Source organism: Dreissena polymorpha, chromosome 1 (genome assembly GCF_020536995.1).
Source record: "Dreissena polymorpha isolate Duluth1 chromosome 1, UMN_Dpol_1.0, whole genome shotgun sequence".
Classification (NCBI taxonomy): domain Eukaryota; kingdom Metazoa; phylum Mollusca; class Bivalvia; order Myida; family Dreissenidae; genus Dreissena; species Dreissena polymorpha.
In genome coordinates, this window is record NC_068355.1 from 58,547,837 (window position 1) to 58,563,683 (window position 15,847).

Below are 15,847 nucleotides of genomic sequence, written 5' to 3' on the forward strand. Positions count from 1 at the left end.
TTTAAGGAACTAAAAGCAATAATTTTATTTAGAAAGTGAGTTAATTGAATTTGGTTTTCTTAAGGACAACCTATGTGTAAAAATGTGTATCGAAGCGGTAAAGGGTTAAGTTCTGATACCCACCTCTGCAATCTGGTCCTGTAAGAGAGTCTGTAGCATAACAGTGACAACACGGGCCAGGTAACCAAAGCCTTCCTTGCCACTGGCCAGGGCTTTCATTAGCAGGTCTGGAGGAAAACCAAGCATATATGGACAAGTCTTTAAAACATATGAGCCGTGCTTTTTGAAAAGAAGGTTAAATGCAAGTGTGTACAGGCTAATCAGGGACGACACTTTTCGCTTTTAAAATATAATTCGTTTGAAGAAGGTCTCTTCTTCGCAAAAATCCAGTTTAGGTGGAGAGTGTTGTCCCTGATTAGCCAGTGTTCTCTGAAAGCACAGGCAGCCGGCAATTTCACCGCTTACATTCAATCTAGATCTGATGTCGGCTACTTTTCCCCAAAGTATCAATAGAAATGGTGCAAAAACACCTGTTTAATTGCTTAGTGGCAGGCTACTTTGAAAATATAACTGGCCACTTAAATTTTCCTGGAGAACACTGAATAAGCCTGTGAGAATTGCACAGGCTTGTCTGCGACGACACTTTACGCACATGCATTAGACCCCCTATTCACAGAGCACTGCCCATATCATAGTCTCATTTCTGTTTTTCTTTTCTTTATATAAATTTCTCATTTTTCTCAAAAAGTTTTCAAAATACCATATTATTTTCTCCATTTTTTTCTATTTTGTAAAGACTATATAAAAACAAATAAATCTGAAATACATTTTCTCCAACGTGTTATACAGGTAGCAGTTTGATCAAGTAACAAATACTCCTTATTAAATTGCTTAAGAGCAAGTAAATTTAATAGGCCCAAAATTGGTCTGCAAATATATACAGAGTTTCTTAAAATCTGAGCAACTCCAATTCAAAATTTACGTGTTCACAGCTTATTAACAAATAGGCCAAAACTGAGTGGGACGGAATCGGTCGCCCAAACATCTCATCGTGCCTATTAGGACCCCAACTTTGCACATTTAAAATTGATGAAATTTTCACAGCTTAACTAGTTTTTTGTAATAATAAAAACAATGTTTCAAATGAAAATTAGATAAAACAAGGGCTGTTTGTAAAACATGCATGCCCCCCATATGGGCTGTCAGTTGTAGTGGCAGCTATTGTGTGAATACGTTTTTTGTCACTGTGACCTTGACCTTTGACCTAGTGACTTGAAAATCAAAAGGGGTCATCTGCCAGTCATGATCAATGTACCTATGAAGTTTCATGATCCTAGGCCTAATTATTCTTGAGTTATCATCAGGAAACCATTTTACTGTTTCGAGTCACTGTGACCTTGACCTTTGACCTAGTGGCCTGAAAATCAATAGGGGTCATCTGCCAGTCATGATCAATGTACCAATGAAGTTTCATGATCCTAGGTGTAAGCATTCTTGAGTTATCATCCGGAAACCATTTTACTATTTCGAGTCACTGTGATTTTAACCTTTGACCTAGTGACCTGAAAATCAATAGGGGTCATTAGCCAGTCATGTTCAATGTACCTATGAAGTTTCATAATCCTAGGCCTAATTATTCTTGAGTTATCATCAGGAAACCATTTTACTGTTTCGAGTCACTGTGACCTTTACCTTTGACCTAGTGACCTGAAAATCAATAGGGGTCATCTGCCAGTCATGATCAATGTACCTATCAAGTTTCATGATCCTAGGCCTAAGCTTTCTTGAGTTATCATCCGGAAACCATTTGGTGGACGGACCGTCGGACGGACGGAACGACCGACAGACGGACGGACCAACATGAGCAAAACAATATACCCCCTCTTCATCGAAGGGGGGGGGGGGGGGGGCATAAACATATATAACAGCGAATTCATTGAATTGATACACCCCCAAAATAAAGTTTAACTAGAGCTTTGTCACAGACGTGACGCATACCCCCACGAGCCGCATTGACACAGACTATTTTGCATGCTGTCTTCACAAAACAAGAGAATCAAATTTAAGGTGATTTTAAGAATTAAAACGCCATAATCATTTATGGCCATTTCGACCTTTGAACTCTTGAATTCTTTCGCAAATTTATGGCCATTTTTTTACTTTTGAACTGCAAGTGTGACCTAGACCTTGGAGTTATCTACATAATTCTTTCGCATGACACATAGTCCAATGATTGTGAACAAATGTACCAGGTATTTTTAAAATCTCAAAATAAATGACATAATTATGGCCCGGACAAGATCATTTATGGCCATTTTGACCTTTGAACTCACATTGTGACCTTGACGTTGCAGATATCGACGTAATTCTTTCACGCGACATCGTCCAATAATGATGAACAAATGTGCCAAATGATTTTAAAAACTCAAAATGAACAACATAGTTATTGCCCAGACAAGCTCATTTATGGCCATTTTTGACCCTTGGACTCAAAGTGTGACCTTGACCTTGGAGTTATCGACGTAATTCTTTCACGCGACACACTGTCCAATGATGGTGAACAAATATGCAAAATGATTTTAAAATCTCACAATGAATGACATAGTAATGGCCCGGACAAGCTCATTAATGGCCATTTTTGACCTTTTAACTCAAACTGTGACCTTGACCTTGGAAATATCAACGTAATTCTTTCTCGCAAAACACCGTCCAATGATGGTGAGCAAATGTGCCAAATGATTTTAAAATCTCACAATGAACGACATAGTTATTGCCCAGACAAGCTCATTTATGGCCATTTTTAATCTTTGAACTCAAAATGTGACCTTGACCTTTGAGATATTGACGTTATTCTTTCGCGCGACACACCGTCCCATGATGGTGAACAAATTTGCCAATCTCACAATAAATGATAAAGTTATGGCCCGGACAAGCATTTGACCCTTGAACTCCAAGTGTGACCTTGACTTTGCAGATATCGACATACTTTTTTCACGTGACACACCGTCCCATGATGGCGAACAAATGTACCAAGTTATTTTAAAATCTAACAATAAATGAAATAGTTGTAGTCCGGACAAACTTTCGGTTTTAAACACACTAAGTGACCCCATGACCTAGTTTTTGAACCGGCATGATCCATATTCAAACTTTAGGTATACATCATCAAGATACAATTTGTGACCAAGTTTGGTGAAGATCGGATGAAATTTCCGGAAAGACCGACATACCGACAAAGTGACTCCTATATAGCCCCCATTACCAATGGTAATGGGGGTATAATTATGGATAGGTGCAAATTCCTCGATATATGGAATAATCATAAAAAAATAATTAAGTGTTGGGTAATTATTTTTATGAATTGCAATTATTCTGATTGATATCTATACACCCATAAAGTTTCATGTCTTGCATGGTATATGTGATACAGTCATGAAAAGTTACATCAACTAAAAAAAAACAAAAAAACAAAGGGCAATAACTCTTATTAAAGAAAGTGTAAGGTAATGCTTCATCTGCATGGCATATCTCCTCATTGATATATATTCACCTCTTCACTATGAAGTTTCATGCTGACATCTTATATAGATTCTGAAATATAGCCCTTAAAGGTTTTGTGACTGACAGATTCTATATCCCTTGCCTTTGGCTTGATTTGGAAAATGCCACAGGGATAAGATGCTAATAGGATAATATGACTACGCATGTTACATTGCACTTTTGACAATAAGCACCCATTCCTTAAAAATCCTAGCTAGAGCACAGAAGAATTCAAGGGCTGTGCTACTTTTCATCCTTGTAACAGTTTATTTGTAATTGCATGAACATATCAAACCAGTATAAAGTGGATGTTCATTCTCTGCCAACAGGAGCCCCGAGTAAGAGGAAATGAACTCTGTAACCATGGCAATGTCCCCAAACATCTCATTGGGAAGACCGTCCGGTGTGGCGACAAGTTTAGGTTCCGGAAGAGCCTTAAGTTCGATTTCTGTGTCTTCACGGCGCTGAAATTAAAACAAGCAATGATCATCATAACAATTGTTTCTCATATGACATCTATGTTCAACTCCAATTTCACAACCAAATTCAGGACATTATTTCCCTGTTATAGCTAGGGCCTTTAAACGGATCATCAACTCTCTACAAGTCATGCAGTTTCATATATATACTTTAATTGTGTTATCACCTGCTTTAAAAGTTTCCACCATAATTCACTATTTTACACACAATAAGGCATAAGGGCCCCACCCCAAGAGGTGAAAAAAGCCCGAACATTGGAGTGTCTTTACAATTGGTAGGCTCATGTTATTATGCTAAAACTGTGATAAGAAGTTTTTTACTACACTAAGGATACAGAACAGAACAGAACAAATATTTTATTTACTTAAGCATATAACAGCTCATCGTGATCAATATTCATAGATTCATACATGCGTGAAAAAATACCGTAAATAAAGATAATACTAAATTACTTGTGAGAGTGTTGTGTGTTAATGTACACACTGAATTGAGTATTCATACTCAACTATATATAAACAACAACAGAAGAAACAGCAAAAATACATAGATAAATTACATAATACACAGAAAATGTCAACAAAAATTGGCGTCAACAGATTAAAACACAGTATATTCATTTCATATCAAACGGTTAATAAATAACCACTATAAAAGTAGAGTTAAATAAAAATAGCATTATTTCTTTTCTTAAAACATGTTATACAGTAAATTGCTAAATTCCGAAGGGTATCTTTATTATTACTATTTAAGAGTTTAAAAAATGTATGCATACTTTGTCTTATTGAATAGTATTTTGATATATATTTTGATCTTTCTTCTAAATAAAATGGACATCTAAGTAAAAGTGATATGCGTCTTCTAAGTCGTAAAGATTACATAAAGTACAAATTCTTTCATTTCTGACAATGTTATAATGTCTACCAGTTTCAATTAACAGATTATGTGACAATATACTTATTACAGCATCCACAATTCGATATATTTAAAAAAGTATCCCAAATATATGCTTGCACTTAATTTTCTGTTCACAGTTTGTTACTTCACTTTTTTTTCACATAAATTGTGCATCATAATGCTCAAACAAATGCAAACATCATATTGTTTTCTTAAACTATGATGGGTACTAAATGAAACAGAAAATTTACTGTATTGCCAGCACTCACCCTTCGTAGATTCTTTCCTCTTTCTTTCAGTGTTTGTTTGTACTGCAAACGTCTCTCCTCAGCTTTCTTAATAAAATAGTCTTTCTTTTCAGACTCGCTCATTTTGGATCTAAAAAAATTCCAAGCGGTTTTAAGTCTTAAATTTCCACAAATCTGTACAGATCAAATTAATTGGACAAAGTCTCATCACAGAGAATATACAATCTGCACAATGCATCTGATGCAAACTGGTGTCATACAAACTACTTTCAACATTATTTGCAAAATACTGACTTCTACTTTTTTTATTACAGAGTACAGTTTAAGGCAAATGAAACATATATAAATACATATATTCTTAGTATTAATATTGAAAATGTGCACATTTACTTTTCTAGGCATGAACTTTGGTGGATACTTAAAATCTTTTGTTTGTAATTAAATTTGTGGCTTTTTTACGTCTGATAAAAGACTTAGCACTTGAACACTCATAGGCATTTTATTTCGCAGTTGAGGGGATCCCGAAAAATAGTGTGAGACGAATAATACTGGTTTTTACTAAATGCATTTCGCCGTTTAAGTGTAAAGCTAATGTATATCACATTAAGTGTAAAGTTAATGTATATCACATTAAGTGTAAAGCTAATGTATATCACTTTAAGTGTAAAGCTAATGTATATCACATTGAAATGCTAAGCAGATGCTACAGATTTGTACTAAATCCTCGTTTAATACACCACAGGTATTTTTCAATCAACCATTCAATTGTATAGGAAGGAACTAGACGTACGGTGCAAAATCAAACAATATCCTTTCAATATAAGAACAAGGGCTGTTTGTAAAACATGCATGCCCCCCATATGGGCTGTCAGTTGTAGTGGAATCCATTGTGTGAATACGTTTTTTGTCACTGTGACCTTGACCTTTGACCTAGTGACCTGAAAATCAATAGGAGTCATCTGCCAGTCATGATCAATGTACCTAATAAGTTTCATGATCCTAGGCCTAATTATTCTTGAGTTATCATCAGGAAACTATTTTACTGTTTCGAGTCACTGTGACCTTGACCTTTGACCAAGTGACCTGAAAATCAATAGGGGTCATCTGCCAGTCATGATCAATGTTCCTATGAAGTTTCATGATCCTAGGCGTAAGCATTCTTGAGTTACCATCTGGAAACCATTTTACTGTTTCGAGTCACTGTGACCTTGACCTTTGACCTAGTGACCTGAAAATCAATAGGGGTCATCTGCCAGTCATGATCAATGTACCTATGAAGTTTCATGATCCTAGGTGTAAGCATTCTTGAGTTATCATCCGGAAACCATTTTACTATTTTGAGTCACTGTGACCTTGACCTTTAACCTAGTGACCTGAAAATCAATAGGGGTCATCTGCCAGTCATGATCAATGTACCTATGAAGTTTTACGATCCTAGGCCTAAGCGTTCTTGAGTTATCATCCGGAAACCATCTGGTGGACGGACCGACGGACCGACATGAGCAAAACAATATACCTCCTCTTCTTTGAAGGGGGACATAAATATTATAATCTGAAAGTTCCCTTACAATAAGATCTTCTCCTGCATTAGATTGTACTTCTTCATCACAACATCCTTCACAGCCTCTGGCAGTTTGTCACGCTGTGATTTATTGAGTATTTTAGCAGCCTGCTTTGCATACATGCCGATCGTGATCTTGTTGTCCTTCCCCTTCTTCATAGCCTCCTGAAGTCTGCAATCACAAACATTTGAACCTTGTTCTGAGAAACCTGGGCTTAATGCATGTGCGTAAAGTGTCATCCCAGATTAGCCTGTGCAGTCCGCACAGGCTAATCAGGGACAACACTTTCCGCCTAAACTTGATTTTTGGTAAGGATTTCCTTGAAAATAAAAAATACCTTAAAGGCGGAAAGTGTCGTCCTTGATTAGCCTGTGCGGACTGTATAGGCTAATCTGGGACGACACTTTACGCACAATATGCCCAGTTTTCTCAGAACGCGACTCATTTTCATGTACACACACATTAAAAAAATTTGTTTCCAATCCACAGTACTCAGGGCTTTTTTGGATGAAGCATCTTTTTCCCCAGATTCAACTCCTAAAATTCACAATTGATTGTTTGACTTCTTGATGTTAAGTAATACAGAGGTTTAGTATAGAAATAAAAAGTTTTGAAGATATAATATCCATTTTACTAGCAATGTTTTTTTTTTAATTTACTATTTACATCAGATTTACCTCCAATAGTTTATAAATTTATACAACAAACAATTATTATTTTTCTCAATTCAGAGTAAATTGACGCTAAAATGCAGTTAAGTAATTAAGATCCAATGTTATTTGTTCATATTTAGGGCATGTCGAAGGACCCATTCCAAATGGAACAAAAATAAAGTGTTTTTTCCCCAAATGGGACCTCAAAAATCCCAATTAAAGGGTTTAAGTTACCTTAGTAATTGTAATACTGAAATCACTTTAAATTTCAATTTTAAAGCCCCATTACTACTCAAAATCAAAAAACAATGTGTACAATATTTCGTAAAATAAAGAAAAACAATTAAAAATCAGTGTTCCTAATGGCAACAGCCGAAATTTCAACGCCAGATGTGTTCTGGTAAAATAAATGTTTGCAAATACATAATGCTTGTTTTTATTTTTGTTTTACATATTTAATTCCATTTAAATTTCCCGCAACGATATCTATTCATACGACACATGAACACTAACATGGAGTTCGTGTGTCTTTTGAATAGATATTTTCGTGGGAAATTAAAATGGAATCAATTGTGTCACAAATAAATAACAAGAAACCTTTGGAGACGGGTGATACTCCCCAAAGGTTTTTTTTGTCACAATATTGCACTATTATTTTTTTTTTGTCACAATATTGCACTATATATTCAGATAAAAGGAAACGTCTTGAGAGGCATAACTTTGGACAAAATAATATGATGGATGGTTTAGAAACTTTAAAATTTCAAAGGGCCATAACTCTCTAAATAAATCATCTAACCAGAACCCACAAATAACATGCGCATCTCCTCAAGGTAGTTAAGCTTCCCATAAAGCTTCATTGTATTCCAGTCAGTAGTTGGGGAGAAATAGCCCGGACAAGAATTGCACTATATGTACAGTTTATAGAAAATTTTAAAGGGCCATAACTCTGATAAATCGTCCGACCATAACCGGCTGATAATATGCACATCTCCTGTTGGTAGTGAAGCTTCCCATAAAGTTTCATTGCGTTCCCGTAATAAGTTGCTGAGAAATAGCTCGGACAAGAATTGCACTATATGTACAATGGAACATTTCAAAGGGCTATAACTCTGTGAAAAATCATCCGACGAGAACCGGCTGATCATATGCACATCTCCCCTTGGTAGTGAAGCTTCCCATAAAGTTTCATTGAATTCCAGTAATTAGTTGCTGAGAAATAGCCTGGACAAGAATTGCACTATATGTACAGTTAATGGAAAATTTCAAAGGGACATAACTCTGTGAAAAATCATCTGACCAGAACTGGCTGATATTATGCACATCTCCTTTTGGTAGTGAAGCTTCCCATAAAGTTTCATTGAATTCTGGTCATTAGTTGCTGAGAAATAGCCCGGACAAGAATTGCACTATATGTACAGTTAATGGAAAATTTCAAAGGGCCATACATTGTAACTCTGTGAAAAATCATCCGACCAGAACCGGCTGATAATATGCAGAACCGGCTGATAATATGCACATCTCCTCTTGGTAGTGAAACTTCCCATAAAGTTTAATTGAATTCCGGTCATTTATTGCTGAGAAAAAGCTCGGACAAAAATTGTGCATGGATGCAAGGACACACGGTCTGACAGACGAAGCGGCGACTATATGCTCCCCCAAATTTTTTTGGGGGGGAGCATAAAAACGAGCATTTTGTATCTACAGAAATCTATGTAACCATACCACATCTAGTGTTGAAATTGTGGCTATTGCTATAAGGAACACTTGATTGTTTAGGTGTTAACTTTATTTTACAAATACGTAATGAAATTTTCGTTGATTTTGAGCGTTATAGAGGCTTTAAAACATTTGTAAGCCAAAAAACTACAACAATTATTCCCAATTTTAGTAAAAACAATGAGATATTTCGAAATCCAACAGGACCTTGGCCCATTCCCAAAATGGTGAAAACACACTGAGGTCATATTTCCAAAATGGTGTGTTAAAGCATAGTTAATGTGGATTCATTTTTATGACTGCCTGCTTGAAGGCCAGTCTTCTGAAGCAAGGTATGTTTTTGTGTTGGGGTAGGGGTGGGTATATAGTTATTTTTAAAGTATAATGGGAATGAATGATCCCATGTGTTGTTTATTTTGTTTGGAAAAATTTACGCTTTTTTGTTTGCTTTTACATCTAATGGAGAGCTTTAAAAGTCTGCAGCTCTTAAATGATAAGTTAATTCTCAGCAGTTTTTTTTTTTGCTTCTTTGTTAAGTACCAAAAAACGGCACTTTCCCATATTTTTTTTATAGATTGCAATATTTAGTTTATTTCCCTAAGCAGAAAATATAATATTTACAACTTGACAATATTTAGTTATCAATTTTAAAGTATTACTTATAGCTTATGGAATTCCAAATTTCGCCATATTTTTATTACCGAAAACGAGGTCCTGCAATATAAGCATCATTTCCGGATTTTCCACATTATCATCCGAAAAATCGGAGGATCAACTTTATTTCGGATGGACAGGATTGCATGACTATAGGAACTTCTGGCTAGCAATAAAGTATAATTTTAGGAAGGATTGAGAATTTATATGCAAATCAAAATAAACCATTGCCTTTTTGAATGAAATAAAAAAGTGCCAACTGTAACAAATATTGAAGTAAACATACTTCTGCACAATAATTGGTGTTTTTGGTGGAGTCATCAATGTTTTCTTAGCATCAGGGGTTCTCTGTTCTTTAAGGGGACTCTTCTTCACAGAGTTTTCACTTTTATGCTTTTCTGGAGTTTTCAGACCTTTTTTCTTCGCCGACATTTGAAACAAAGTTAACTGTTTTGGATCGAGTCCTTTTTTGGATTTTTTAGTTTCTTTTCCACTTTTTAATGACTTAACTTTCTTCTTTGCAAGTTTTTGCTTAATTTCAGCTAATGTCAGTTCTTTTTTCCCACTTTTCTTCTGTTTTTTAAGTTCCTTCTGAATTTCTGCCAGAGACACTGAAGAAGACAGTTTCTTCTTTTGGTCACTTTTAGACTCTTTATCCGAACCATTGGCACTCTTTTTCGGTGTCAATTGTTTCTTAACCACAGCAAGAGGTGTGTCAGAATCCGAATCTGAAAGTTCCACGACATCCTTTTTCTTACCATTTTCGATATCGGAATCTGATGAGTCTTCCGAAGAGTCTAATGTTACAATGTTTTTTTTACTAGGACTAGATTTTTCTTTAAGCTGCAAAGCTTTCAGACTTTTCTTTTCAATTTTGGATATAGTTTTCTTTGCTTTTTCTTTAAGTTTTTCCTCTTTATCATCTATTTTTGTTTTTAAACGTGGAGAATTTTTACTTGGGGAACGATTATTTTTGCATTCTTCTTCGATCTTCTTGGCGATTTCATCTGGTCGCCACTATAATATAAATTTGATACATAGGTATTTTTATAACTGCTATTATTTTAAAGCTATTTAAAAGTATTTTCTTGAGTTCATAGTGAAACAATTGTTTGTGAACATACATATATACGGTCTAGCCAGGGGTGCTTAGATTTTTATAGTGGGGGGGGGGGGGGTCATTTATTTCATTGATACCACTATAAGAAAATAACAATAATTTGACAGTGTATCTCATTATATAAATATTTCAGTAAAAAATTAACCCAAGCATATATTTGCATTAACTGTTTATGCAAATAAAAGCATCAATTAGAATAGAGTTTTTGTCCTTTGGCAAAAAATGGTTCAGGGCATATATTAGAAAATGTATGGATCTGTTCCATTCTCAACCCAGGTAAAATCTTGGTATGGAATAGACACATTAAAAAATATTCTATCATAAACAAGTCGATTAAATGACAATAATCATATCAATTTCATATCAGTGTATGGCTAAATCTTCCCAGGAATATAAAAGTTAGAGTGTACAAAATCATTCATTTATTATCACCTTGACCAATCATTGAATGGGATTTTTACATCATACTCTGGGCATGGGAATAATAATCCAAGGGATATATAAGCTACAGAGCAGAAACAAAACTGAATGATAAGACCGCACATACATACCCAAAGACAGACAATGTGCCTTCTATAAGCCTTCCTTTGGAGGCATAACAATATTAAACAAGAAAATACTCCTGGTAAAATATTTGACAGTTAATCACCCGCATTGTCAATTTAGACAAATTAACTGGTAATAGCACTGACCTTAATTGGAGAGAGCAGAAAGCTTTCAAACTTGCTGTGGAGACCGAGCCTTTTCACATGTATGTCATCCACAACCCAAGGGCTGTTGGCCTGCCCACCCCGTACTGAGTATGTTCTGATAAAAAGGCGCAGAATCTCTTTGGACGGTGGTTTGTCACCCCGGCTGAAAGATTTGCAAGTCACAACAGTGCAAATTTATTCTACACATTAGAGTATGCTCTGTGTGCCTAAGTTCGATCACGTTAAACTTTGTCTCTGCGCATTCTCGACATCAACAACGATTACTGAAAACTTGCTATGGTATTTAGACAGAGTATTCAAAATTGTATCCAAATCTGCCAAATAAATGAAATATAAACAAACAAAACGGTTGTCAATGGTTAAAAACTATCTATTACACCACATGATATACATCACTGAGAAGCACTCCTAAGTTTGACCAGCTGTCTTCATTACGTCACAAATGGGGGCTCACATGGGGTTTATAAATAGTTATTTGCTCAAACCAATACTTAAGCTAGGAGCGAGACATTCTAATGATGTTTTTTTAGAAAAGAAAGGTTATTCATATATTTTGATGATTATTGTAATGTGCGTCTTAAATATTAATTAAAATTAACAACAACTAACAATTAAGAAGGTAACAGAAAAGAACATTATACTCTCATAAACGCACATTTGTAAAATTACCAAACATATTTACATTATAATACGATTCGATATTTTTCCTAAACACAATGTGGACATAGGAATGTCTCACCCCTTCTTAAAGCCAGTTTTTTGTGGCAATTGCGCTGCAGTAAAGAGCTTAAATTTAACAATAAACGTCTTAATTGGACGTCTATTATCTTAAAATGTAATGCGTCTCTCTATTTTATGAATGCCCCCTTATGAGCCACAGGAAAACAAAGCAGTTATTTACGGAGAATTGTCTTACCTCCCCTGAATACTGAAGCGTCCCTGGCAATTTAGAAAAGAGTATTTTGATGGATGTTTTATGAATTTAATGGTGATTTAAAGAATATAAGTGCAATAAATGCATGAAAAATGAGGTATCGATAATTGACATAATTTAAGCTTTGTTATTCATAAAGACCTGTTTAAACCGCATTTTTACGCGAGGTTGACGGAATTGCGACTTCTGTTATGAGTTTTCGCAGGAAGGCTGGCGCGTGATGTAAGTGCTGGTATTCAAAAACACATCATAAAAAACTGATCGAACTTAGGCACCTGATCGAAATTAGGCACACAGAGGATAATCACTTTGAGAAAACAGGTTTCATGCATGCCATCAACTGTTGACTCATATTAGCCTGTTCAGACTGTACAGGCTCACTGAACAGGCTAATCATCTTTCCCAATCCGAAGGGACCTGGCCCCATTCCCAAAACGGTGAAAAAAAACACTGCATCTTTTTTTTAAATTAATATCAAGTATGTTCAAAGAACAATTAATGTTCAAAGAACTTTACTTTAAGAACATATTCATATTAACAAGACTATTGCCAAGCAATATATGTCCCCTACCTGCTCCACCATTGTCAGAATTTTTATTTTTGTTGTTGCCATAGCAACCAGAATTTTTGACGGAACAAAATGAAATGACGTGCATAATGTTCATATTGCCACCTATCCATTTTTCAAGTTTCATGAAAAAATATTTAGAACTTTTAAAGTTATCGCAGGATCCAGAAAAGTGTGACGCACTGACAGACACACAGAGTGCAAACCATAAGTCCCCTCCAGTGAAACCGGTAGGGGACAATTAAGACAAGGGACAAAATTGTCACAAAACCAGGTTTTCATTGTGAAAAAAAAATCTGATAAAGGGAGAAAACTCAAACTGAACTTTTGAAATGACCAAAAAAAATTAACCCCCTTTGTAAGTTTTTTTTTTTTTTTAAATCTATTTTTAGTCGTGGCGACCTTGACATTGGAGATATTGACGTGATTCTTTCGTGGGACACACCGTCCCATGATGGTGAACAAATGTGCCAAATGATTTTAAAATCTCACAATGAATGACATAGTTATGGCCAGGACAAGCTCATTTATGGCCATTTTTGACCTTTGAACTCAAAGTGTGACCTTGACCTTGGAGATATCGACGTAATTATTTCGCGCGACACACCGTCCAATGATGGTGAACAAATGTGCCAAATGATTTTAAAATCTGACAATGAACGACATAGTTATGGCCCGGACAAGCTTATTCCGCCAGCCCGCCAGCCAGCCAGCCCGCCCGCATTCGCCAATCTAATAACCAGTTTTTTCCTTCGGAAAACCTGGTTAATAAAAATATGGGTACAATTGTTAATGTCATCATAATACAACTTACATCCAAAGATCTTCCCAAAAATGATCCTTCATTAGAATATAATGTACATGGACACATGCAATTTTTAACATCTTAATTTTCCAATGAAACAAGCAAATTCGTTGAATTGATATCCCCCACAAAATAAATTTTGTTAATGGATGGGTGCATATCCCTTGATATACGGTATAATAATATACAATAATTATTTGTAGGGTAATTGTTTTTATGCATTGAAATTCTCCTTATTGATTTCTACACACCTATGACATTTCATTTTGAAATGTTGTATTGTATCTGAAATATTGACCTGAAAAGTTCCATAATACAAAAAAAATTATTTTCTCAAGCATGACACTTCCCTCATTAATATCAGTACAGCCATAAAGTTTCATGTTCAAGTCTTGCATGGCATGTGAGACATAGCCCTGAAAAGTTATCCAAAAAAAAAAAAAAAAGGGCAACAACTCTTATCAGGTTTTTTTTCTATCTTTGTGACCCGCCCTTTCCCCTCGGATTTTCCTATAGAGTTAATCCCCCCACCCCCCCGTTACCAAATTTGTTTATTTTTGTTTAACCTTTAATTACATAAGCTAAACTGATCCAGTCTAGAAAATAGAGAAATATTGCATGTTTAAATAATCTGTTGTCTTGAATTTGTTTTAAAAACAGTCAAATGTGTTAAATTGATTATTTAAGACTTTCATTATTTTCCCCCAAATCCGGTCTTTCGCACGATTTTTTTCCCCTCAAAAAAGGCCAGATTAAAAAATCCTGCTTATTAAATACAGTGTAAGGTTATGCTTCTTGTGCATGGCAATTTTTCTCATCAATATCTACACACCTATCAAGTTTTATGTTGATATCTTAATTAATTCTGAGATATAGCCCTAAGTTTTGTGACAAACGAACTGTCAACGCCTATTCTATATCCCTCCACCTCTGCAGGGGAAAAAAAATTGTTTTACTTATCTCATACAGCTTTCTGACTTTTTATGAAGAAATATCACTTTGGGATGCTAACTGCTTCAAATTGAAGCAGTAAAAAACAAACATTGTTGAAGTTATATTACATTTGAATCTTAGACAAAGCTAGATATTGGTTTCCCATTTACCTGAGGTCTTCTGCTGGTACAGAATGTATCACACTGTCTTCACTTTCGAACCGTATACTGTACTTATATGGAAGTAACTGAAAAATAGGTTCAATGGTACTTAAGAAATAAAGGTGTACAAATGCAGTAAGGACAACAAATTTAGAATGACAATTATGTTTTCTTCTTAAAACATGCTAAAAAGAATATTTGTTCCTAAATTTACCAAATTTAACATTTCCAATTTCCCATTTTAGTGTATAAAAGAAGGTTCTGACCAAGTTTCATGAACATCAGACTTAAAAATTAGGTCCTCAAAGGAGCAGAGCTGTTTGGATCAGCTTTCAAAATGTTTCAAAGACCATTTTAGAATGCAGCCATATCCTTAGGAAAAATATTCTGTGCAAGTGTCACAATGTTTTTTTGGTGCATTAAACAGTATTGCAGTGGTATTAACCTTTTATGAGCAAAACAAGAGAAGTGTTTGTCAAAAACACTATGTCCCCTTTTGCACCGCTTTGAAGCTATATATTTGACCTTTGACCTTGACATTTCACCACTCAAAATGTGCAGCTCCACGAGATACACATGCATGCCAAATATCAAGTTGCTATCTTCAATATTGCAAAAGTTATTGCAAATGTGAAAGTTGGCCCAAACAAACAAACTAACACACAAACCAACAGACAGGGCAAATACAAAATGTCCCCCACTATAGTGGTGGGGGGACATAAAACTCTGCACACATGTAATGAAATTGTTTTACAGTTATGTTTTGCATTAAACATCTGTAATTTAACTTAAATTTATAGCTGCTAGAATTATTGTAAGCAGTGATCATATTTTCCCGCAACATCAATCAGTCCGGATATAAA

The 15,847-nt window shown here is 35.2% G+C and overlaps 1 protein-coding gene across 1 annotated transcript in view; it reads right to left on the reverse strand.

Annotated features, from left to right (window-relative positions):
- Positions 1-15,847, reverse strand: part of LOC127881893 (tyrosine-protein kinase BAZ1B-like) — a 71,084-nt gene that overhangs the window by 46,089 nt on the left and 9,148 nt on the right. Inside the window, exons 6-12 of the mRNA XM_052430097.1 lie at positions 14,994-15,070; positions 11,563-11,725; positions 10,037-10,767; positions 6,731-6,895; positions 5,184-5,292; positions 3,836-4,004; positions 124-227 (exon numbers count right to left, since the gene is read on the reverse strand). Coding sequence (XP_052286057.1) covers positions 124-227; positions 3,836-4,004; positions 5,184-5,292; positions 6,731-6,895; positions 10,037-10,767; positions 11,563-11,725; positions 14,994-15,070 — 1,518 coding nt within the window. The remainder of the gene's footprint in view (positions 1-123; positions 228-3,835; positions 4,005-5,183; positions 5,293-6,730; positions 6,896-10,036; positions 10,768-11,562; positions 11,726-14,993; positions 15,071-15,847) is intronic.